This window comes from Callorhinus ursinus, unplaced genomic scaffold, assembly GCF_003265705.2.
Source record: "Callorhinus ursinus isolate GAN/ISIS: 27379988/994484 unplaced genomic scaffold, GSC_fseal_2.0 scaffold18, whole genome shotgun sequence".
NCBI lineage: Eukaryota > Metazoa > Chordata > Mammalia > Carnivora > Otariidae > Callorhinus > Callorhinus ursinus.
The window spans coordinates 28811530-28833361 of record NW_027397080.1 but is presented as its reverse complement, the minus strand read 5'-3'; the positions used below and the strand labels follow the sequence as shown (position 1 = coordinate 28833361).

Sequence of the window (21832 nt, the reverse complement as noted above, 5' to 3'; positions counted from 1 at the left end):
CTCTCCCTCTGTCTCTCCCCCTGCTTGTGCTCTCTCTCTCTAATGAACAAATAAAATCTTTAAAAAAAAAAAATAGTTCATAGGCTATACTGTTTGGTCAATTCTATAATGTGATTCTGTGCTTCTCCATGGTAATCTCTGTATGTCACATTCTTTTTGCACCCTTAAACATTATTTGGCTTAGCTAAGCAGCTAGTTGCAAATGTTCCATAAATGTCTGTAGAGAATACCTACTTTTTTACACCCCAACAGTATTTCCAAGATGTGAACTATGTTGTTAGATGTTATGAGGGAAAAGGAGTGGGCTGGGGAGGGGGGCAAGGGTGTGTGTGTGACTTTGAGAGGTTCCATATACAAACCCTGTTCTGGCTCTCGGAGGGGCATTATCTTCCTGGGACCCTATTCCGTGGACCCACTCTTGGAAAGTGTTTCCTGTGGCTTCCCGGCTCCTCAGCCAGCAGCGTAAATATGCTTCTACTGCTTCCATCCTCCTATTCCTGAGCTATTAACAAGGCTCTAGGACCATGTGATACAGCTAATAATTATCCCAGTCCAGACACCACTAAAGGGCATATGACATACTGGCTAATATTCAGACATGCTTTTAATTGTGTTTTTTTGTTTTTGTTTTAAAGATTTTATTTATTTATTTGTCAGAGAGAGAGAGGAGAGAGAGAGAGCACAAGCAGGGGGAGCGGCAGAGGAAGAAGCAGGTTCCCCACTGAGCAAGGAGCCCGATGCGGGACCCTGGGATCGTGACCTGAGCCAAAGGCAGACGATTAACCGACTGAGCCACCCAGGGGTCCCTAATTGTGTTTTTATCGATTAAGCTCGGATAGAAATTCAGATCAAAATTCCTGAGCCTTAGGTACCCACTCCATCCTGAGAGGCATGAAATAAAAAAAAAAACAAAAAACAAAAAACTTATGCTCAGTAAATATTTCTAGACCAACTTTCTGAGGTTAACTAAGTACCCATTAGACACTTTCAGCAGGGCTAGAATTGTTGCGGGACTGCATCACTGGTCAGAGCCTTTAGAAAACATGCTTCCGGGCATCTGTTACTGCCTCCGCTGTGCTTCCTAATGGCAGTCACAAAGCTCTCCCTGTTTAAGACACACTCTGGACAAAAGGAAACAGAAACTGCAGTCTCTCAGGGGATGGACCCACCTACTGACTGGCCAGCAGAGTAGGAATCCGTCCTTGTTCGGGACCGCTTGTTGCCTTTGGTATTTGCTAGGGAAAGAAACAGAGGATAAAAAGGGCTTCAAACTCTGACTTGAGAGAAACTTGGCTGATACCATATTTTCTTACAACCATAAAAATACAATTTTTTACTGAAAGCTAAAGTCCCTAAGAGAGAGCCCAGGACGGATCACTCAGGACACAGGGGGTGTCAGCATGGGTACGCAATCCTGTGGGACACACTGTCGCTGAGCTGAATGTAGACGCTTGGACCAGATAACAGAAGGTGAGAGTGGGACTGATCGGTGTGGGTGAGACACCAGGGTCGGTCACCCCCTTCCAAGGAGGAGGAGCAAAGGGGAGACAGACATGCAGCTGCCCTAGATCACAGGCGCTTGTGTCTCCTGTCACGATTCCAGCTTGCTACTCTGTATGAAATCCAAACAGACAAGAATCACCAGAGTTTACCCTGAAAGTATTTTAATCAATATTTAAATTGATAATTGGTGTTTTTTTGTTTTAGTTAATAAGAAAAAGTACTTGAAATTCATTTCCAGCCACTGGAACAGCTCTGTGAAAACATAACCCAACAGCCCAGTAATATAACTCAGGCTCCGGGCTGGCAGGGGGCAAGGTTAGTGAAATGCAACGTGTCTGATATTCCCAGTTTGGAGGGTGCGGGCTCCAGCTCCCAGGCAATTGCATTAACTCACTGTCCATCAGCCTCCAGTTGAGCAAGGGGTCGTAGACAAAGGCTTCCAGCACGGCCATGACACTATCCTTGTGTTCCCGAAGCACTTCCATCACCGTGTGGCATGTGATCCTATAGTTGCCATCCAGACCGGTAACCTGCGGGACCAGAGCCACTCATCACAGAAGTCACCAGCCCTGGCCCCGACCCTGAAGGCCTCGGGACAGAAGCGAGTCGAGAGGGTCTGTCACCCGCACTTAGGAAGCAGACACAGGCCATTACTGATGTATCAGGCTGGGAATGTGTTCAGAGCAAGGGGTCAGTTCAGGCCTGTGATTCATATGACACAAGGTCTGACGTGAAGCATGGTGAGACTCTCTCAAAGGTCGATCATTTCTAACACAATGGAAAATACCAGGAAACAACCACAGAACCAACCCAGGCATTCTGGGGAACTGATGAGACCGAACAAGCCAGTCTGTGTGCAGAGCTGGTCCTGACTGTGTTGGTCCCATTCCAAAGCAGCTTGTTCCCAAGACCCACTCACCTCCATAGCATTGGTCAGCATTCTTGTTAGTCTAAATGGAATCTTCTCGGGGAATTTCTCCCTGGTCATAGCAACCTATGGGGAAATAAAAGAGAAAAACCAAGTCCAATGGCTAGATTGTTTTCTTTTGTTTTGTATTTTATTTTATTTTATTTATTTATTTTCCAGGCTAGATGGTTTTCTTTAGCTAAAGCCAGGTGAAGACAGGTAAATTTTCTTTGTATTGATTTCAATTAGGGCATAGAAGTGAAGTAGCTTTAGTTTAGTGAGGCAACTTGTCACAGGGCTTTAAAAGATAACTAAAGGGGCGCCTGGGTGGCTCAGTCGTTAAGCATCTGCCTTCGGCTCAGGTCATGATCCCAGGGTCCTGGGATCGAGCCCCGCGTCGGGCTCCCCGCTCCGCGGGAAGCCTGCTTCTCCCTCTCCCGCTCCCCCTGCTTGTGTTCCCTCTCTCGCTGTGTCTCTCTGCCAAATAAATAAATAAAATCTTAAAAAAAGAAAAGATAACTAAAAAGACACACACACACACACACACACAGGGATAGAGGGAACGAAGATAAAGGACAAGTGTGCATCACACCAGGCCTTTGGCCAGCAGGCCAATTCAGGGAGGAAGATTCCTGAGTCAGAGGGTGTGTGAACAGTGGCCCTTGCCTCAAAAGGTGTTAGAGTCTGGTTACAGCAAATATCAACGAGCACGGACTTCACTTCTTAGTTTGACTTCCTATTGCTTGGTAGGAGAGGCAGGGATCAAGATAATGCATTTTGAGCTTAAGTTTGCCTGAATGGTCAGAGGGGGAAAGGTGGTCATCTGGAAAGGTAAGCTTTACGTGGGGTTCTGGAACACGTGCTCACCTCAAAGCAGTCCCCAAAGTCGATGTGCAGGATCTTCCCACTCAGCCGGTCCAACATTAGGTTGGATGGATGTCTGAGAAACAGAAGAGACCATGGAGTGGCCACTAGAGCAGCACAGGCCACTGTGCAAATCAACAAGGATGGGATATTCCGGGCCCTGTCCACAGGCCAAAGCCAGCCCCCACCTGCCTCTGCAAACGGTTTTTCTGGGCACAGCCCTGCCGATTTGCCATGTACCGTCTCAGGCTGATTCTATGCCACAAGCAGACATGAGTAGCTGTGAGATATCATATGGCCAGCAAAGCCTAAATTATTTCTTATCTGGCCCTTTACAGAGAAAGTTTGCTGATCCCTGCTCCAGGTCCGAAACAAAGATTGATCAGTGTGAAATCACAAGTTGCGTTCCTGAGGTCTTTGGTCACAAGATGAATCCTGTCTGGCGGTGCCGGCGTCTCAGAGTGACGAGGCTCTATCTTTACCCTTCAGCACCCATCATGGGGTCCCATCTCCTGAGCCCCCAGACTAGGAAGGGTCATCTGGCTTTTGTCACTAGGAATTCTCCTGGCTCATTTTAAAAATTAGAATTATTTTTGTGGGAAAAAATTATTTTTACTCTCAATTGCACAAGACATGATCCCAGGAGAAAGAGTAGCCACCAAGGAACTAGTTTTTCGAAGACTTCCAGACAGCCAGTATCTGAATATTCCTAAGCTACTTTTTCAGTCAATACGTGTGGATAAAATTTATTATGCAGAAATGTCAGAAGGATCTACTGTGGTTGGTTTCAATTACAGAAATAGAATTATTTATCTCAGCACAGTGGTGACTGATAAATGTTTACTGAATCAGTAAAATCCATCATATTTTTAAAATTGTTATTTATTTATTTAAAAATTTTTTATTTATTAATTTGACACAGAGAGAGGGGGAGAGAGAGAGAGCACAAGCAGGGGGAGCTGCAGGCAGAGGGAGAAGCAGGTTCTCCGCTGAGCAAGGAACCCAACTTGGGGCTTGATCCCAGGACGCCGGGATCATGACCTGAGCCTTAACCAACTGAGCCACCCAGGCACCCCCTTTTTTTTTAAAAAGTAAGCTCTACACCCAATGTGGAGCTTGAACTCACAACTCCAAGATCAAGAATCACATGCTCTATTGACTGAGCCAGCCAGGTGCCCCTATATATGGTTTTTAACATATTTAACCAGCCTATGGAGAAAGTAGTATCCAAGAACTAGGTTCTAGTTTGCTGGACTGTTCTGTTGCATGGATAATAAAAAGGGACTAAGGCTGGCACTGCAAACAAGACATACAGGTACAAAATACAATTTTTTACCAAATGGTCATAAATACTACTGGAAAATGAAAGTAAACTGTTTAAGAAAGGTACAATATAGGGGTGCCTGGGTGGCTCAGTCGTTAAGCGTCTGTCTTCGGCTCAGGTCATGATCCCAGGGTTCTGGGATCGAGCCCCGCGTCAAGCTCCCTTCTCCGCGGGAAGCCTGCTTCTCCCTCTCCCGCTCCCCCTGCTTGTGTTCCCTCTCTGGCTGTCTCTCTCTCTCTCTCTCTCTCTCTCTCTCTCTCTGTCAAATAAATAAAGTCTTTAAAAAAAAAACAGGTACAATATAGAAAAAGACTACAAAAACAAAATCAATTTACTCACCTATCTCCCAGGCCCAAAATATACCCAACCATGGACATGACCGCTAAAGAGCGGGTGTAGTTGGTTCTTCGGTCAAACCACACCTGGAACAGAGGAGCACACATGAACCGAGGCTCTGGAAGCTAACTAGCTTCAACATAATTATACCGCAATCAGTTGTCTTCTTATGTTCCATCAGTAACTAGTTAATAACATAAAATGGAATAAAGACCTCATTTGTAATTGTAACAACGGCAAACTATGCTTGGAATAAACTTAGAGATGTATAGAACCTAGATGAATAAAAAAGAATTAACCTTTGCTTAGGAACATAAAGACCTGAGTGAATGAAAGTACCCATTCAAGACCATAAAAATGTAATAACGTCCCAAATTATTTGATACATTTAATGTAATTCCACTCAAAATTCAGTAGTACTTTTTTGGGGGGACCATGAAAAAATGATCCCAAAATTTATCTGGAAGAAGAAAAAATTAAAATAGCCAATGAGAAGAGACTTTTTATTAATAGTTGTATTAACAGTGTGGTACTTGAAGAGAAATATGCTTTAGAGAGATCAATGAAATAAAACAGAAGCCCCAGAAAGAAATCCAATGGCACAGAAAAATTTTTTGTATAATAAAAATGGACTCTCTTAAATAGTAGAGAAAAGATGGATTATTTGGTAAATACTGTGATGTTGGCTAGTCATCTCAAAAAAATAAAATTTAAATCTTAAATTCTGAATTGGGTTGAGGATTTAAATGGAAAAACAGACTTTATAATCAGTACAAGAAAATGAATGTAGAAAGATACATATCTTGAGGTGGAGAAGGCCTTTCCAAATATAAAGCCAAAGGTAGAAACTTCAAAGGATCAAAAATCTGGTAACTTCTAAGTTTTAAAAAATGTCTATATATAAAAAAAAAAAAAACACCCCAAAATCCCAAACCAAGAAACATACCATAACAAAAATTTAAAAACCAAATAAGCAGGAAATTTCTTTTTTTTTTTGACAGTTTTCAAATACTTTTTATTTTATTATTTTTTAAATTTTTTATTGTTATGTTAATCACCATATATTACATCTTTAGTTTTTGATGTAGTGTTCCATGATTCATTGTTTGTGCATAACACCCAGTGCTCCATGCAGAATGTGCCCTCTTTAATACCCATCACCAGGCTAACCCATCCCCCTCCCCCCCTCCCCTCTAGAACCCTGTTTGTTTTTCAGAGTCCATCGTCTCTCATGGTTCGTCTCCCCCTCTGACTTACGCCCCTTCATTCTTCCCCTCCTGCTATCTTCTTCTTTTTTCTTAACATATGTTGCATTATTTGTTTCAGAGGTACAGATCTGTGATTCAACAGTCTAAGCAGGAAATTTCTAACACATATGAAAAAGATTTAATATCCTTAATATAAACACAACTCAAATACTATTGTAAGAAACGGGAGAAACATTAAATTACTAAATCTTTATCTGCTAAACTGCACAGCTCGCCCACTTAATTTCTGTTATAAAGGACAGTACATAATCTATAGCTGCTCGTCACAGAGACGAGTCCACCAGGCGCACGTGAACAAACAAGAAAGCCAGCCCCGGTATGAGTGCATGGGCCAGAGGGCAGAGGCGCACGCGAGGAGCCCAGCGAGTCGTACCTCGGAGCTGGGGCTTTTCAGCCACAGCAGCTTGGCCAGGTCATCGCCGGCTGTGTTATTGACAGCGTGCTCAAACACCTCCACCTTCTGCATCAGTGTCAGGTGATCGTAGTCTGGAGCCATCTGCATCAGGACACAACCGTTCTGAGAGCAGCCCCCGGACTGGCAGCTTCAACCCAGGAGGAAATAAGGCTCTGGGTCCAGGCAGAGCTGGGTTCTGATCTCACCACCCCAGCCCAAAGGAAAAGTAAGAACAGTACAAAAGGGGAAAAAAGGGTGTGGCCAACGGGACCTGATGACCACAGGAACTGCCAGGCCTAAGGGTGAAACATCAGGTCCCACCCGAGTTCGAGCCTACTGGTGTCAAAGAGAGCACTGGAGGCATTGAGGTTCTGGGTAACAAACAAATCTCTTTCTTTTCTTTTCTTTTCTTTTTTTTTAAGATTTTATTTATTTATTTGACAGAGAGAGAGAGAGCACAAGCAGGGGGAGCTGCAGGCAGAGGGAGAGGGAGAAGCAGGCTCCCCGAGGAGCAGGGAGCCCGACACAGGGCTGGATCCCAGGACCCTGGGATCATGACCTGAGCCGAAGGCAGTCGCTTAACCAACTAAGCCACCCAGGCGCCCCACAAATCTCTTTCTTATTACTTGCATCTCTACTAACATCATTTCCCCATGTGGCCAGTGCCCCATATACATCAGGTGTTCGGTCGATACACGCTGCCTGATGAACAATACTGTGCAGTCTCACCTAGAATGCTGAACACCTAATTTCTGGGCTTTAGGGTCCTGTTTCTTAGAGGTAATCTACTTTAGGACTCACTTCATGAAACCTTCTTCAGTAGAGAATTCTCCCAAATAGATTTTTCCATGATGTACATACCCAGAAGAACGAGAAGAGGAGCTTTGTAGAGATTTCCCAACTTGCAAGTTACGTCAAGACATTCAAGCACTGGGTTTGGCAGCCTCATCACATACCCGCAACATGATGCGATGCTCGATGTTGAGAAGGATCTTCTTTTTCTCTCTGTAGTCCCGGATGAGGGCGTGCAGCGTGTCACAGTGGGGGACCCAGCCGATGAGGCCCGAGTTGGTGGATAAGGGGATGACGGCGTATCTCTGGATGCTGGCACCGCCGGGAAAGCAGGGTTGGTTATCAGACAGTAAACAGAGTGCACCTCTGACCCCCTCACAACACATGCAAGTGGGCTGAATGGCGCTCCCCCCCCCGCCCCCCGGGCTGCTGTCAGGTGTGCACGAAGACAGCCGGGGCTGGTGGGAAAGCACCACCAGCCTCCTCAACCTGCCTGACAAACTCACTGCTGTCGGGGAGCAGCCCAGGACTGTTTCCAAGCCAAAAACAACCTCCAACTTAATATCCATGTTCTTAACAGAAAGACGAGGAAGAGAGCAGGGCGGACAGGGAAGGTAAAACACACCAGATGTGCAGCATCTCTAGTCTAATGGCCATGGGCCATTCCATTCTGGACTCTCTGGTGGTTGTTACAGGCATTTCCCTTAAAAGTACACTAAAAGTATGGACAATTCTTCTTGTTGTCTTTGACACCTTGGCTACTGATGACTTCCTGTCAGGTACATAGGTCTACAACCGATTTCGTGAAGCGACATGACCACATGGGAGGGATGTAAGGAAACCCTAGAAGACCAGTCAAATCGCTGCTGTGCCCCCCCCCGTGTCCTGAATACCTGAGGTTCTTGCGAAGAGACGTTGGGTCATTGGCCAGAAGGGTGTTCACCAGGCCAAAGAGCTGCATCACTCGCTCGTCCTGCCGTAGGTCTTCGTGGCCCTTCAGGAGGAAAACAAACTCATGCCCGTTGCTGCCTGTAGGAATGGTGGGAGCAGTTAGCACAGACCAGCCCTGTATTCCCGAGCTCCCAGAGACTACGAGTACCCCACCCAGTCACACTTCCACACAAACACGAAAAGTACCCTAGAACTGATGAAAAAAAGAATGGCCCTGCTTTTGATGGTCCCCAGTGAAATGTTGGTCAAATTAAAAATGAGTAAAATTAAAATCACCTCTGTCTTTGAAGATCAGGAATGATTCCACACAGAGATGGTCATTCTGTATTGTTCCCTCACAACCCACTCTCTGCCCTTCTCTGTCTTGTTCGGGCCTGTGAAACCTGACCCTTAGAGACTGCATCACCTGGGGTCCCAGATGGGCTTGGCCAATGGGGGCACTGGCAGGAGGGAAGTCAGAGGGCCAAAGGGTTTGCCCCTGACAATGGGCCAGGCTCCAGTTCTAGAAGTTTCCAGTGTCTCTCCACCCGGGCTACAGCTTCTGGTGAATGGCCTCTCTTTCCGGGTTATGTGCTCTCGATGGGCTCCTTGCCCTTTCGGGTCTGGAGGGTGGGGGTGAATCATAGCTTCTCACTGTTGGCTCTCTTAACTCTGCTCACAGAAGGAAACAGGTCCTTTCATTCAAGTCTCTAATGAAGTACTGTGGAGAGCCTGACTGACCCATGTTTTAGTATCAAGAGACACCAGCCCATGGAGAGATGATCACCTGGGAACCACAATGAACTGGTGCTGGTGAATAACTACTGCATTTAAAAAGAGCCGTATTAAAGGTGAGAACCCTCGAAGGGCCACCAGAGCATCCAGGCCTCCCAAAACAACCTACCCTAGGTAGGTCAGAGCTCACTGTGAGAACTCATTTCCACTTCAGTTGGGTTTCCTTTTACACAGTCATTTCCCATAGAGACTGTGACAGTGAAATAGAACATTCAAGAGCCCAGGAGCCCTTTCTTCTGCTCTGCTTGTCACCTACCACACCTGCACCGGATGCCCCTTTGTCGGCCCCGTCAGTCCCTGGAGCTACCTGCCACCCCCACCTGGCCACGCTGCACACCTTTACAGTTCCCTCCGCATATTCTACTGCAGGGCGGTTAGGCTTCACGTAAGCATCTCGACGGTATGAACAAAGTAGGAGTCCTGAGGAGGATGTAACGGGAAACCCGCTGGTGCTCTATTTCTCTCTCCATAAACATGGGAGAGATGCCACATGGAAAGATCAGGGGTGTGGATGGTGAGCGGTGATTTCAGAAAAGGGGAGGTGGCAGAAGCACACAGGTCCTTACCCATGAGCGTCAGCTTCCGGGGCCTCTGCTTGGAGGTGATGACCTGCAGGGACGGCGCTATGGACTGAATGCGAATGATCGGCTGGTTGGGGTCATACGTTCCTGGCACGGCCAATTCAAGGTCCCGGCACATCAGAAGTTTGGGGGAAACATACTGCAGTTCTAAGGAGGTGAGCTGTGAATGAATTACCAAAGGGCTTAGCTTTCTGCCTCCAGAGAGGAATTTAAATGCAATTTAGGTGTTTTTCAAGAGATGGCTAACAGCAATGACTCGTCCTAGAGTCTGCAGATAGAAGTGAAACCAGACGCTTTAGAGTTAGTGTTAGGAAAACATAAGGGACAATGACAGTTAACGCTGCTAGAACCTGAAGATCCTACCTGAGGCAGCTGCTTAGAGATTCGTCTGAACACGTGATAATAGAGGTCCCAGGCTTGGGTGAGGTCCTTGACGTTCCCGGATTTCATGTACTTCCTGCACCACTCTTGGGCCTCCATTAAGTCTCGACCATATGCCTGAGCGGGGAAGCAGGGGAAGTACTCGAGGCGTCAAGGTGTCGACTAAGCTGCAGGCCGAACCCCCAAGCAGACAGCACAACTGCCTGGCCGCACGTTACGGCTGGACGGCTCTGGGCCTTTGCAAGGCTTAGCAAGGACAGCGTGGAGGCCCAGTCCTGGAGGCCCCAGTCTCAGGACGGCTTATGCACAAAGTAAGGAGAGGCAAGATGAGCTCAGGAAGGATCTCGTGGTTTTCCAGCTAAAGCTTTGGGAGGGTTCTTATAAGTTAGTGACAATTAAACTGCTGGTGTTTTTATATTCTGTGACCTCCGTCAGAGTACATTTTATTCAAGTCAGCAGGGTAGCCAGAGAGAAAGGGGTCTGGTAAAGGCTTTGGGTCATGTCAAGCCGTGCTTTCTTATCCCATACCTGATTAAAAGATGTTTCCTTCAGAGTCTGGGGGCCCCGTTCCATCATAGCATGCAGGGGCTCCAGCACCTCGAACATGCCTTTCACGTTCCTCTCCCCAAAGTACAGACGAGACGCTTCTTCTAGGCCTTCGTGCCACATCTCGTGCCAGAGGATGGCCACGCGGATTAGCTCCTCGCTCACCTGGACCAAAGAGGGGAAAGAGAGAAGCGCCAAGGACGAGCTAACCTCAGAAAGGCCTGTCTTGGAGAGACAGGAGGCCCTCTCGCCCGCAGCACCGTTGTGAGGAAGGCTCACTCACCATCATGGCCTGCTGGACCAGGGTGTTACTGTGCTCACACATGTTCTTCAGGATCTTGTTGGCTGCGTTGTGGCGGGCCGTCGTGGTGGACTTAGAGGCCACGGTCAGGGGGTAGATGAGGGCCTGAGGCAGACACGGAAGGAACACTTGCAAACTCTGACTTTCAGGAAGATAAGAGAGAGAAAGAAGATGCTGCTGACACTCATTTGAGTCCACCACTCAATCTTGGGGTGGGTGGGGGTCTCTTTTCTTCAGGAAGGCCCCTGGGCCTGGGCCTGCCAGCTGGACAGATGGGATGCCTGGCTCCCAGTTCCTGCACTTGTATCTCTAGAGCAGCTTTAGGAAAAGCTGAGATCCAGATCAAAAGGTCAGCTGCTCGAGGAGAAACTGCCAGGGTGCCACATACCTGGGGGTGGTACCGGCCAATGTCTGTGAGAAGCTGGTGAATGAGGCGGCCCACCAAGGGCCTCGGTGTATCGATTCTTGCGATGAGCTGCGGTATAACCTGGAATTCAGACAGACATGGTATGCAGTGCGTGAGATGTGAAAACAACTAGTTATTCTTCTGGGCAACGACCAGCTCTTGAAACTTGTGGTAGATGCTGGTAAGCTCTAAAATGGTTCATTCCCTTTAGTTCTCTGGGAGAAACTAAAGAAAATATGGAGTCTCGACCTTGGGACCGATTCCCCCCTTCTTTACCACTGTTCACTGAACACCGCATGATCCCAGGAGGAGACAGAGCAGGAGTGAGACGTGAGCCGGCCTTACCTGTAACCAAGTGTCAATCTGGATCGCTTTCACCCCCTCCACTAAGGCTTCATTTACATCTGGCCAGTGGCCATAGTCAAACCATAAGGTGAGGACTCTGGAGAAGAAGAATGAGAAAATCACAGAAAATTGAGTTTCCAAATTTTTGTGTGTTTTTTTTTTTTTTAAATTTTAAGACTCTTGAGAAAAGAATAATTGGCAAAGGGGCGCCTGGGTGGTTCTGTCAGTTTTGTCTGACTCTTGATTTTGGCTCAGGTCATGATCTCAGGGTCCTGGGATCGGGCCCCACATGGGGCTCTGCGCTTAGCAGGAGTCTGCTTGAGGATTCTCTCTCTCTCCCTCTGCCCCTCCTCCCCCTGTTCACACTTTCTCTCTCTGTCTCTAAAATGAATAACTCTTAAAAGAAAAAAAAAAAGAATGATTGGCAGGGCCTCAAATCAGTGGTTCTCCAGTGTCTGGTCTCGGGGACCACCTGCGAAGGGTGGTTGGTGATGGTCGTTAATACCTGGCTCAACACAAGGACGGGCATCCCAAGTGAACGATTATTTTGTTTCAGATAATGCAGAAGGTTCAGCATGGTCTAAGCTCAGAAATCTAACAGATGAGCCCAGGGACAACCTATGCATAATTTTTGCACATACAGTCACCTGGAGACCAGGGGCAACAGGGTAAATGTAGGACTCTGCTGCCCATCACCCATAGCCTCTGGACTGGCCGGTCTGTGCCATTTGTTTCGGCCTCTCTAAGTGGCCTCTCAAAGCTGAGGGGAGGCTCCTGGGTGGCTCAGTCGGTTAAGCATCTGCCTTTGGCTCAGGTCATGATCTCAGGATCCTGGGATCGAGCCCCATGTCAGGCTCCCTGCTCAGCGGGGAGCCTGCTTCTGCCTCTGCCTGCCTCTCCCCCTGTTCCTTCTCTCTTGCTCACTCTCACTCGAATAAATAAAATCTTAAAAAAAAAAAAAAAAAAAGCTGAGGGGATTTCAGCACTACTGCCACAAACAGATACGCTTCTTCCCTTCGTGACAGAGCGCGCGCGGAGCATTCTCAGGCCAAGCCTCCTCCACAGTCTTGGCCAGTGGAGGCTGGTCAGCCGTTACTCTCGGATACACTCATCATGGTGGGGAAGGTGAAGAGGACATCACGAGTAATTCTGTGTCCTGCTGCGCACACAGCCTACCAGGGGCCCTGCCCCTCTCTGATACCTCAGCGTGTCCTGGAGGTTGTTGCCTCGTGACAAGGAGATGGAACGGAAGAAGCCCTGGACGGCGGGGACGGTGTACATCAAAAGGGTTTTGGACAAATCCTGTTGGAACACACACATGTTAATGGACACTCTTGCCTTAGTTTTCTCATCTGTAAAAGGGGCCTCACAGCATACGAATAGTACCTACACCTCAAAGAGAGCTTATGAAGTTAAATCAGTTAATACGTGAGAACCCCCTGGATTAGTACCTGGCACATAGCAAGCACTCAGGAAATGCCAACTGTGTCACAATCACTATCATCTTGGGCTACTGGTGGCTTCCTAAACAGGGTGGCAGGGGGAGGGGGCCGAGCCCGAACACGCCACTCTCTGGGCCTGCTAGCTACCCTGGAGCACTCTGAAAGGACAGCCGGAGGGGAGGCGGGGTAGGGGAGGAAGAGGCAGAGGACGGATCCTGCCGGGCTCTGTCCTCAAGTGGACCCGCAGATGTGCACGGCCACCCACACACACAGGTGCAGGCTTTAAGGGGATGAGCTCATTCTCGTGGGAAGAATGACCAGAAACTCAGTCTTCAGCTTGGGGGCTAAAGCAGCGCCTCAAATACAAACACATGCACAAAAGCGCCATCTTGAACAATGCTGGCTGACAAATAAGCCACACCGTCTAGGTTCCTCCGGCCCTTCACGGAGAAGCCCAGGTTCCTCAGCGGCCACCACCGTCTCACTCCTCAGAGCGCCTGGTGCCGGGCTCAGTCCTCGCTGGGGGAGGAAGGGAAGGGTACCTCAGTGACCTTCTTCTGCAGAGGAGACGGGGTGGGGCTGTTCTCGGTGCTCTCGGCCTCGCTCTCGCTGTTGCTGCCCTCGGTGCTGGTGGCGGTGGCCGTGGCCGTGGCCGCTGTGGTGGCGGCCGTGGTCGTGCTGGTGATGTTGGCCCCGCTGGCGTGCCGCAGCTTCTTCTTCTCGTCACGGGCTTGGTTCTGATGCTTGTAGTGCAGCACAGCTTCGAAGTTCATCACTGCCCACGCGTGCCAGGCCTGGGTGGGGCGAGAGTCGAGGATGAGGGGGCTTGAGTGCCAAGGCCTTAGAGGAGCGTGAGGCCAAAGCTGAGGAAGAGCGCTGGGACTGCCCTTTCTTCTCAGTGGCCAGCAGAGCAAAACCTCACTGAAACACTCAGGAATGGGGCCTTTTACCAGATTCAGCCTGATTCCTTCATTCTGTGGTGCCCTCACTGTATCAGGACTGTGGTGAGGGCTGCGGGGAGGGGGGCACCCGAAGAGAAGCAAGCCAGGCCCTTGTCTCAGGGGCCTTCCAGTCTGGTGGAGGGCCCAGCAACCCGAGGACAGGCAAATCTGAGGGGGCAACGCGACGTACAACAGACAGCCAGGCTCAGGGAAGGCTTCGCAGAGGGGAGGTTTCTGGGGTAGGGACTGAAGGGAAGCCTTTGATGGGCAAGGTGGGGACAAGAACACAGCAGCAGGGACTTTCTGGCCTGGGGAGGTCAGGGACGAAGATGCAGGGTGGCCAGCACAGGGCGGTTCATAAGAAACAAAGAAACGGATCCGACTGGAGCATAGTCTGTGATGGAGGGCGGTGAGGGGGAAGGTTAGCAAAGGGCAGGGTCAGATTGTGGACAGGCTAACATATTAGGCCAAGGAGATCCCATTTCATTCTAGATTTTAAAGATTCCTTGGGCAGCCATATATGAACCACTATTTATGGGAGCAGAGGCGTAGGGGAGTGATGGTAAAAGTCTTAACCAGGTCCTAGGTCAGTGGGAAAGGGAGCACATCTGTCCAGCTCTCCCATCCGGCCCGTGTGTGCCCTGTCAGAGAGCCAGTGCCCAACGACTGTTCACCGGGAGAAGCCTCGGGTGCTTCTTTTGGTAAAGGAGGAACTATCCACGCTCTGCAGTTTCGAGCTGCGGTGACCTATGGTGCAGCATTGCCTTGTGCGGACAGCATGAGGCACACTTTGATTTGGGGCCTCATAAGTTTGCACTGATGGCAGGACACTAAATACTGCACTGGACTGGATATACTTTCTGGATAATCGGGAAATTCCTTTAGCATCCCTTGCTAAAAACCTTTCTTTAACATAAGAGTGTCCACTTTTCTACCTAAGCAGAGTAGGTTGATCATAATTGACCTTTATTTGATGAGTCACAATTCTGCAATGACCCGGGCTGTTTCCCCACACCTTTCATTTATTCAACAGCTCTTCTTTATCCACTCCGTACCAGGCATTGAGCCAGGGGATGTGGTGAGCAAGACAGAAATAGTCTCTGCACACACACAGGACCACCATTACAGTAAGACAGCACAAACCCAAAAGGAGCCATACAAAGAAAAACTTAAAATTCCTGGAACCAGTTTTTTTTACTCGTGATTTGTTTCTTTTCTAAAATTTGAGTGAAGAAAAGTAATCTGGTTAAGAGATACTTCCAGTTGGTAAGGTTCCAGCTAATCCAGGGTTTACTGGATGGAACTGAAGCTGTCCTAGTTAGAGTAATTATTGCTGCTATCACGAAACGGGCATTTTTCGGATCAGAATGAAGCATGCTTCAATCAGGATAAGATTTTTCCTGTAGATGCTTCTGTGTCTTCAGATGTATGTTTTGATCTCAGAGGGATTAATTCACAAAGTATTAGCAAGTTAAGGAAATCAATGACGTCTGCTGTACCAAGCAGCTATTACCAGGAGGTAGGTCCCTCAGGAAAGACCTAAAAACTAAGGCTATGTGCTCTCATCAAAGATGTGTTCTTCCCCAAATCCCTCCTCTAGCAGTCAACTGCATCTTTGATACATTTTCTAATTCTGTTTATCTTCCTGAAAAGTTTCCTATGTCATAACAGGATGTTACCTAGAGCTTTCCAATAAAAATAGAGAAAGTGAAGTTCTTAGATGAGGAGCAGGCAGGGATGGAAATCAGGAAGAAGCCGGGAAGGAACAGATGACCCAAGGGAAGATAAAGTTCCAGAGATTAACCGTGCGTCCAGATGCTCGTAGGAAAACAATCAGCTAAGAGTCTATAAGACAACAAGCATTCCCCCGTGCCACATACGCAATAATGGTGTGATAAAGTGTTTCTCAAAAAAAAAAAAAAAAAAAAAAGACTCTACCAATCTTTCTGTACAATGAAGCTTGTAAGGGGCCTCTGACAGACTGGCTCCTGGCACACAAACAAGCAGATCCCCAGTGCAGGACCAGCACCAGCAGGGCTCTGAGGGGCTGGGCTCTCACCGGAGGCAGCGCAGCTGGGAAGCCCAGCGGGCTCGGGGTTACCTTGTACCAGCTGCGGTCGTGCTCTGTGGCCGCGCTGTAGTACTGCAGCACCTTGGGGATGGTGCTCTCGTTGATGCCCTGCAGGTTCAGCTGCCACTCCCCGAGTTTCAGGAAACACCTGGAGACAGAGAAACAACCCCACATTGCTACCCCCACATGCTAGCTCCCCCACACCCACCCCCCAACAAGGAGAACAGCCCATTTTGTCCGCGGAGCAGGAAAGCCTCCCTGATGTTTATGCTTGCTCCCAGGAAGCAACGTGATGGAAGCACCAGGATTCTCAGCCACCCAGAAGGAAAAAAATGGGCGTTAGGGCCACGTTTTGAATGTATCATTTCTTCTCCCTGACCTGTGTTTCAATGCTAGCATCAACCAGTACCTGGTACGGGGTAGGTCTGCATGGACCTACCCACACCGACTTCAGTTTTTGAGGGTGTCGGCTGCTGAGTAACTTTTCCTATTGACTGCTACTGGCTTCCCCTCACTTCTTTCTCCCCTCCATTTATAATGATAGATACATATCAGTATTTTATATTATATCATACATCATATTATATAATGATATATATCATTTATAATAGATCATTCATGATGATAATATTAACAGCCAATATTTACTGATTGCTACTCTCTTCCAGGTACTGCTCTAAACGGGTGACGTGTTTGTTCTATTAACCCTCATACCGCCTTTACCATCCTAACAAATAGGAGCTCTCATCATCCCCCTTTTATACAATGAGGAAACTGAGGCACAGAGCAGTTAAGTAACTCATCTAAAGTTGCACATTGAAGCAGCAGCATAGCTGGCATTTGCAGACAAGGGGTCTGACTCTCAAGCCAGACACCAGGAGGACAACAGCACATGGATGCTCTGGGGCTGAATCCTGGGCAAACAACAGCAAGGGCTCTGGCGCAGCACGATTCGATGGCTGCCTGGGGTTCCTACTGCCAAAGGCGGTGTCAGCAGCTCGCTGCCCAGGGAGTTCTGAGTGTTCCCGCCATGCCGCAGAGGCTGCTAGCACTGGGGGGACTGGGGCATGGCTGGCCCCGGCCAGCAGGGACACCTCACCGGGCCATGAGCTTGTGCAGCTCTTGCTTGTGCTGCTGGTCCTCGGTGGCGATGGCATGCTGGGCCTGCTGCTGCATGGTCTGCACGAAGTGTTGCATGTGCTGGAAGGCATCGATCTGTACCAGACAAAAGCACGGGGAGCCGCTTGCCATTCAGCCCGACCTCGCGGGACAGAAACCCCCGTTCATCTCATGAGCCCTCGAGCTGACCGCCCCCCACCCCCAGGAGAGCACCCTGGAGCACAGGGCGAGAGTTCCCTACGACAGGGGGCCAGGGCAAGACGCTGGGAGATGGCTGGGCTTTTCAAGAAGACTCATACTTTTCCAACTCAAGTCTCAGCTCCCCTTGGCTAACTGTACTGCTATTTTGAGAAGCTTCGGAAAAGCTACCTGCCTGGTTACACCGAAATAACAATTCTTAGGAATAAATGTGAAACAACGCTTACTTTGCTGTCAACATATTGCCCCGGGGGAAGCCAGGCTTCTGGGGGATTGTTCCGGGCCCGTAAAACTTTAGTACTTGTTTAGAACTCTATGGTACCTTGGACACTGCAGCAGAGCCCAAACTATAGTTTTAAAAATCCGAAAGAACCCTCAGTACCCAAATAAGAACACAGAGATGGGGTGAAGCCCCTCATCCATCCATCCAAGGAAATAGGGGGAAGACACTGGCTGAGCAGACATCTAGGTGAACGGGGTGGCTTAGGAGTGAAACCGTCACAGCATCCTCAACCCGTTCCATCTATTTACACCACGGGACTTGATACAAAGTGAGCAGAGGCACTTGGGTTAGGAACAGGGAGCTGAACAAGGGAAGGGCAGAGACGCAGAGTCAGAGATCTGGGAATAAGGTACCAGCCATCTGTAGAAGCCCACACGTCCACTCCCACCAGCATCTTGATTAATGGCATCCACACTATTTTTAAAGGGCTTCACGGGTGGAGACAGAGCATACAGACATTTTAGCTCCAAGTGGGAAAATGGTGGGATGAAATCCACCAACATGGGGAGGGGAAACAGTATGTGAGAGAGTGAAAAAGAGGCAACATGTTCTTTGCTGCAGAAGAAGACGGGGGGGGGGGAATGCTTCCAATAAATAAGGTCAGAATGGTCCCCATTTTGTTTTAAAAACTGAAACGTCGGGGGCGCCTGGGTGGCTCAGTCATTAAGCGTCTGTCTTCGGCTCCGGTCATGGTCCCAGGGTCCTGGGATCGAGCCCCACGTCGGGCTCCCTGCTCGGTGGGAAGCCTGCTTCTCCCTCTCCCACTCCCCCTGCTTGTGTTCCTGCTCTTTCTTTCTGTCAAATAAATAAATAAAATCTTAAAAAAAATAAATAAAAAATAAAAACTGAAATGTGTCAGTAGTGATGGTCTTGAAGGAAAACACAACTCCCTGGCTTGGGGGCCAGGCCCAACCTCACAGACCTTTCAAGGGAAGGAATTAATTGGCATCAACAGACAGGGCTCACCCCAGAGCCAGAAGGACGTGACAAACAATTTATCAGGCAGCTAATCCACGCATGGGGACAGGGCAGACACACAGATGTTCCGACAGGTAACAAGACACCTGTCCCCCTCAGACAGCTGCCTTCGCGGGGTTCCATTACTCACCCCGGCTTTGAAAAATGAACGACATTAGCAGCCCGCACCTGAGAAGTGATAAATGTTCCTTTAGTTTTTCCTCTACGAGAACTACATTGACCAGACTTAAAGCTGATTAAGAAGGAAACGAAGAACTGCGAGGCAGCACTGGAAAGATCAACCACAAGAAGGGGGACTGAGAAGCCGGTGAGCCGAGTGTGTCCGTCAAGCACGTAAGGACTGAAGCAGGAGCTCTGATGCCAGGGCTGTTCGGAGCCCGCACGCTCCGTGTCGCTGGCAGTCCAGACACACAGTTTAGATTCCTTTCAGGAGACTCAGTCAGGCGCTGAATCAAAAATAAACTGCCCAAACCAGGGAGGACTGCGTAGTAGTTTGGATTTGAAGCTCAGTATTAAGTAAATTTATCCAGCGTGGGAGAATCTGTATCCTTCTACTCCGTGGCATGGAGGCCACTTACTTTCAAGGAATTCAGTGTTCTATTAAAATACCCTCTTTTCTCCACCTCTGGGAAGCAAGGGGGGAAAAACGGATTCTTTCTCTCTTAGAGAGAGATGAAAGACTGGCCGCTCAGAGGAAGGGGCTTCTCTCGTGCCCAGAGTTCAGCGGCACGCCCTACTCCTGGCTGGTGGGCAAGATCGATGTCCTCAGCTTAGTGAGATTTCAAGAAGGACCGGCTTGTTTCTAGATTCTGGACAGTGGCTCGTCTAGGAAAACACAGGACATACACCTTCTGCATAGTGCCTTCCTGCAGAGCAGGCTCTGCTTTTCTCAAACTCTCTCACCTGCCTTACGCAAGGCAGAATACAATCGCTTTACTGAATTGTTTGTAGTGGGGGAAAGTAAAGCCCAGAGAGGAAAAGGGACTTGCCTAGTAGCACGATTATTATTACATAGTTGGTTCTCTTTGAGTGACTCCTGAAAAGATGTGACATCTCTAGCTCTGGGCTTGAAGTTCAAGCACCTGACCTGAAAGAGGTTTCTAAATTTCTAATGCCTGTTGTTTCATGGCCTCCCATCGGAATCTGGGCTCCTAAGAAGAGGCCGTAGTGTGTGCAGAGGTTGGGCTGTGGTCATAGGTTGAAAGAAGTCACTCCCGGGTTGAGACATTAGCCAAGAGGCTCCTGCTGCCTCCCTTTGGCACAACGTTCAAACACTTGGACGCTGTACACAGGAAGGAAACCAGACTACACTCAGATCCAGCACCTTCTGTTTTTCTCATTTGCCTGGAGGAAGGTCAGGCTTCGAATCAGAAGTGCTCTGGCCCGGGAAGTTCGCAGAGACTTACAACAAAACCAAACCAAACCCCCCAAAACAACAAAAAGAAAACAAAACCCCCAAATGATACATGCAGAGAATGGAGCTTGGGCCAATCCTGTGGAAGTGAACCCCATCGAAGACCCAGCGCTGGGGTGCAGGGTTCCCGATCCCACTCTGGGTGGCTTTCGCAGTCACAGAGTCAACCACCCAAAAAGAAGTCAATTTCCAGACACGGTCCCGGATTTCCTTAAGTGTGCCTTCCACAGCCTCGGCTGCAGTGGTCGCTCCGTACTCCTTTTCCCAGCAGGTCCTGCGCAGGGACCAGGATGGGGAGAGGAGGAGAGCTGGGACGCTCCCTCTGTTTGGTAAGGGGGATGAAGAGCCAGAGCAGGGGCTGATTTTGCCTCCAGGGCCAACTTTTTGTTAATCGTCACCATCATCCAGGGAGATCGTTTCAAAAAAGAAAACCAAAACCCCCACCAGGAGCCACATCTATTTCCCTGTCCGAGGAAGGACCCTGTCTGTAAATAAAGGAAGAGGAATTCTACGCTGGCTCCGAGAAGATGCTCCCTACTGGATTCAGCGTGACACTCTGGGTGTTGCTGCTTCTGAATCCCAACTGATGACTGGAAGGAGATGAGAAGTCTGAAAAACCTGATTGGTCTTATGAAATTTCCAGTCTATGTTTTCACAGATATGCTGCATTTGGGTACTGAACAGCCCACTTTCTCTTGGGAGGTGGGGGGAGCGGGCGTGAGGAGGCCAGAAATTGTGCCCTTCCTATGTTCCAGCATATTCCATCTGCTGACAAATACAACTGTGACTACACTCAAGTTTGATCAACGGTATATGCGCAGGCCCTTGAATACGATTCACTTCTGAAATCAGGCCAAATAGTTTCCTAACAGGAGCAAACTCCCTGACATGGTGGTTTGGATGCTGTTTCCTTCTGGGCCCCAAGGCAGTGAGACACCAGTTAGTGAGCATTCTGGAGAAACATGGTCTACTGCTGGATGGATTCGGATACAGACCTTGCGAGCACTCTTCCACATGTTTTTCATGTAGGCGTAGGTCACCTGAGGGTGAACTGTTGGCAGAGGATGGTCAAGTTGCCGCGATGGATCAACTCCCAGGAGCAACACTAAGGTTTTATGAGCAAGGGCCTTAAAATAACAAGAGAGGTCGCGTGGTAAACAGAACGGGACCGGGAGCACCTTTCCCTCCTCAGCCTCCCACCCCCCACTGCGGGGGGGGGTTACTCACCAGCCTGCCACTCTTCCCACAGAGACTGGCATACTTGAGCCAGGTCCTCATGTCCTCATGAGGGCTGACCACGAGTGACCGCACCATCAGGATTTTCTGCCAGTCCTCCACAATACGCTGGCAGCCCTGGAACATTCAGGAGTGGGAATTAGGCATGTCCTCTGCTATAGCTTTAACCTCCAACAAGCAACAGCAAAACCTGCCTTGAATCAGCAAAGAAATTCATTTTTACAACCTCAACTTTAAGTGAAGAGTACTGTGAAGAAAAACACTTCTTAGGAACCTCTCAAAATCTGAGGATCAGGAGAGTATAGGCTCTGGTCCTTGAGTCCTGGCCCTGCAGCTTTCCATCCGTGGGACACCGCACATGTTATTTAACCACTAAAATGGGGGTAAAGATAGTACCAACTTCATAGAGCTATGATGACGGCAACATGAATTAAACTATTTAAATTTCTTTTCTGGATTGTAAATGCATTTTTTTTT

General features: G+C 48.7%; 1 protein-coding gene across 3 annotated transcripts in view; it reads right to left on the bottom strand.

The window, feature by feature from the left end:
* MTOR (mechanistic target of rapamycin kinase) overlaps positions 1–21832 on the bottom strand; it is a 124227-nt gene that overhangs the window by 5614 nt on the left and 96781 nt on the right. For 2 of the 3 annotated variants that reach the window (XM_025856015.2, XM_025856016.2), the window contains 20 exons: positions 21347–21472; positions 21115–21246; positions 17227–17342; positions 16158–16275; positions 13658–13909; positions 12875–12975; positions 11674–11770; positions 11311–11409; positions 10905–11060; positions 10604–10786; positions 10058–10192; positions 9680–9854; positions 8282–8417; positions 7553–7700; positions 6576–6698; positions 4938–5020; positions 3278–3350; positions 2423–2497; positions 1898–2033; positions 1170–1235 (listed from right to left, as the gene is read on the bottom strand). In XM_025856015.2, coding sequence (XP_025711800.1) covers positions 1170–1235; positions 1898–2033; positions 2423–2497; positions 3278–3350; positions 4938–5020; positions 6576–6698; positions 7553–7700; positions 8282–8417; positions 9680–9854; positions 10058–10192; positions 10604–10786; positions 10905–11060; positions 11311–11409; positions 11674–11770; positions 12875–12975; positions 13658–13909; positions 16158–16275; positions 17227–17342; positions 21115–21246; positions 21347–21472 — 2530 coding nt within the window. The remainder of the gene's footprint in view (positions 1–1169; positions 1236–1897; positions 2034–2422; positions 2498–3277; positions 3351–4937; positions 5021–6575; positions 6699–7552; positions 7701–8281; positions 8418–9679; positions 9855–10057; positions 10193–10603; positions 10787–10904; positions 11061–11310; positions 11410–11673; positions 11771–12874; positions 12976–13657; positions 13910–16157; positions 16276–17226; positions 17343–21114; positions 21247–21346; positions 21473–21832) is intronic. The other variant, XM_025856017.2, reaches the window with a different exon arrangement.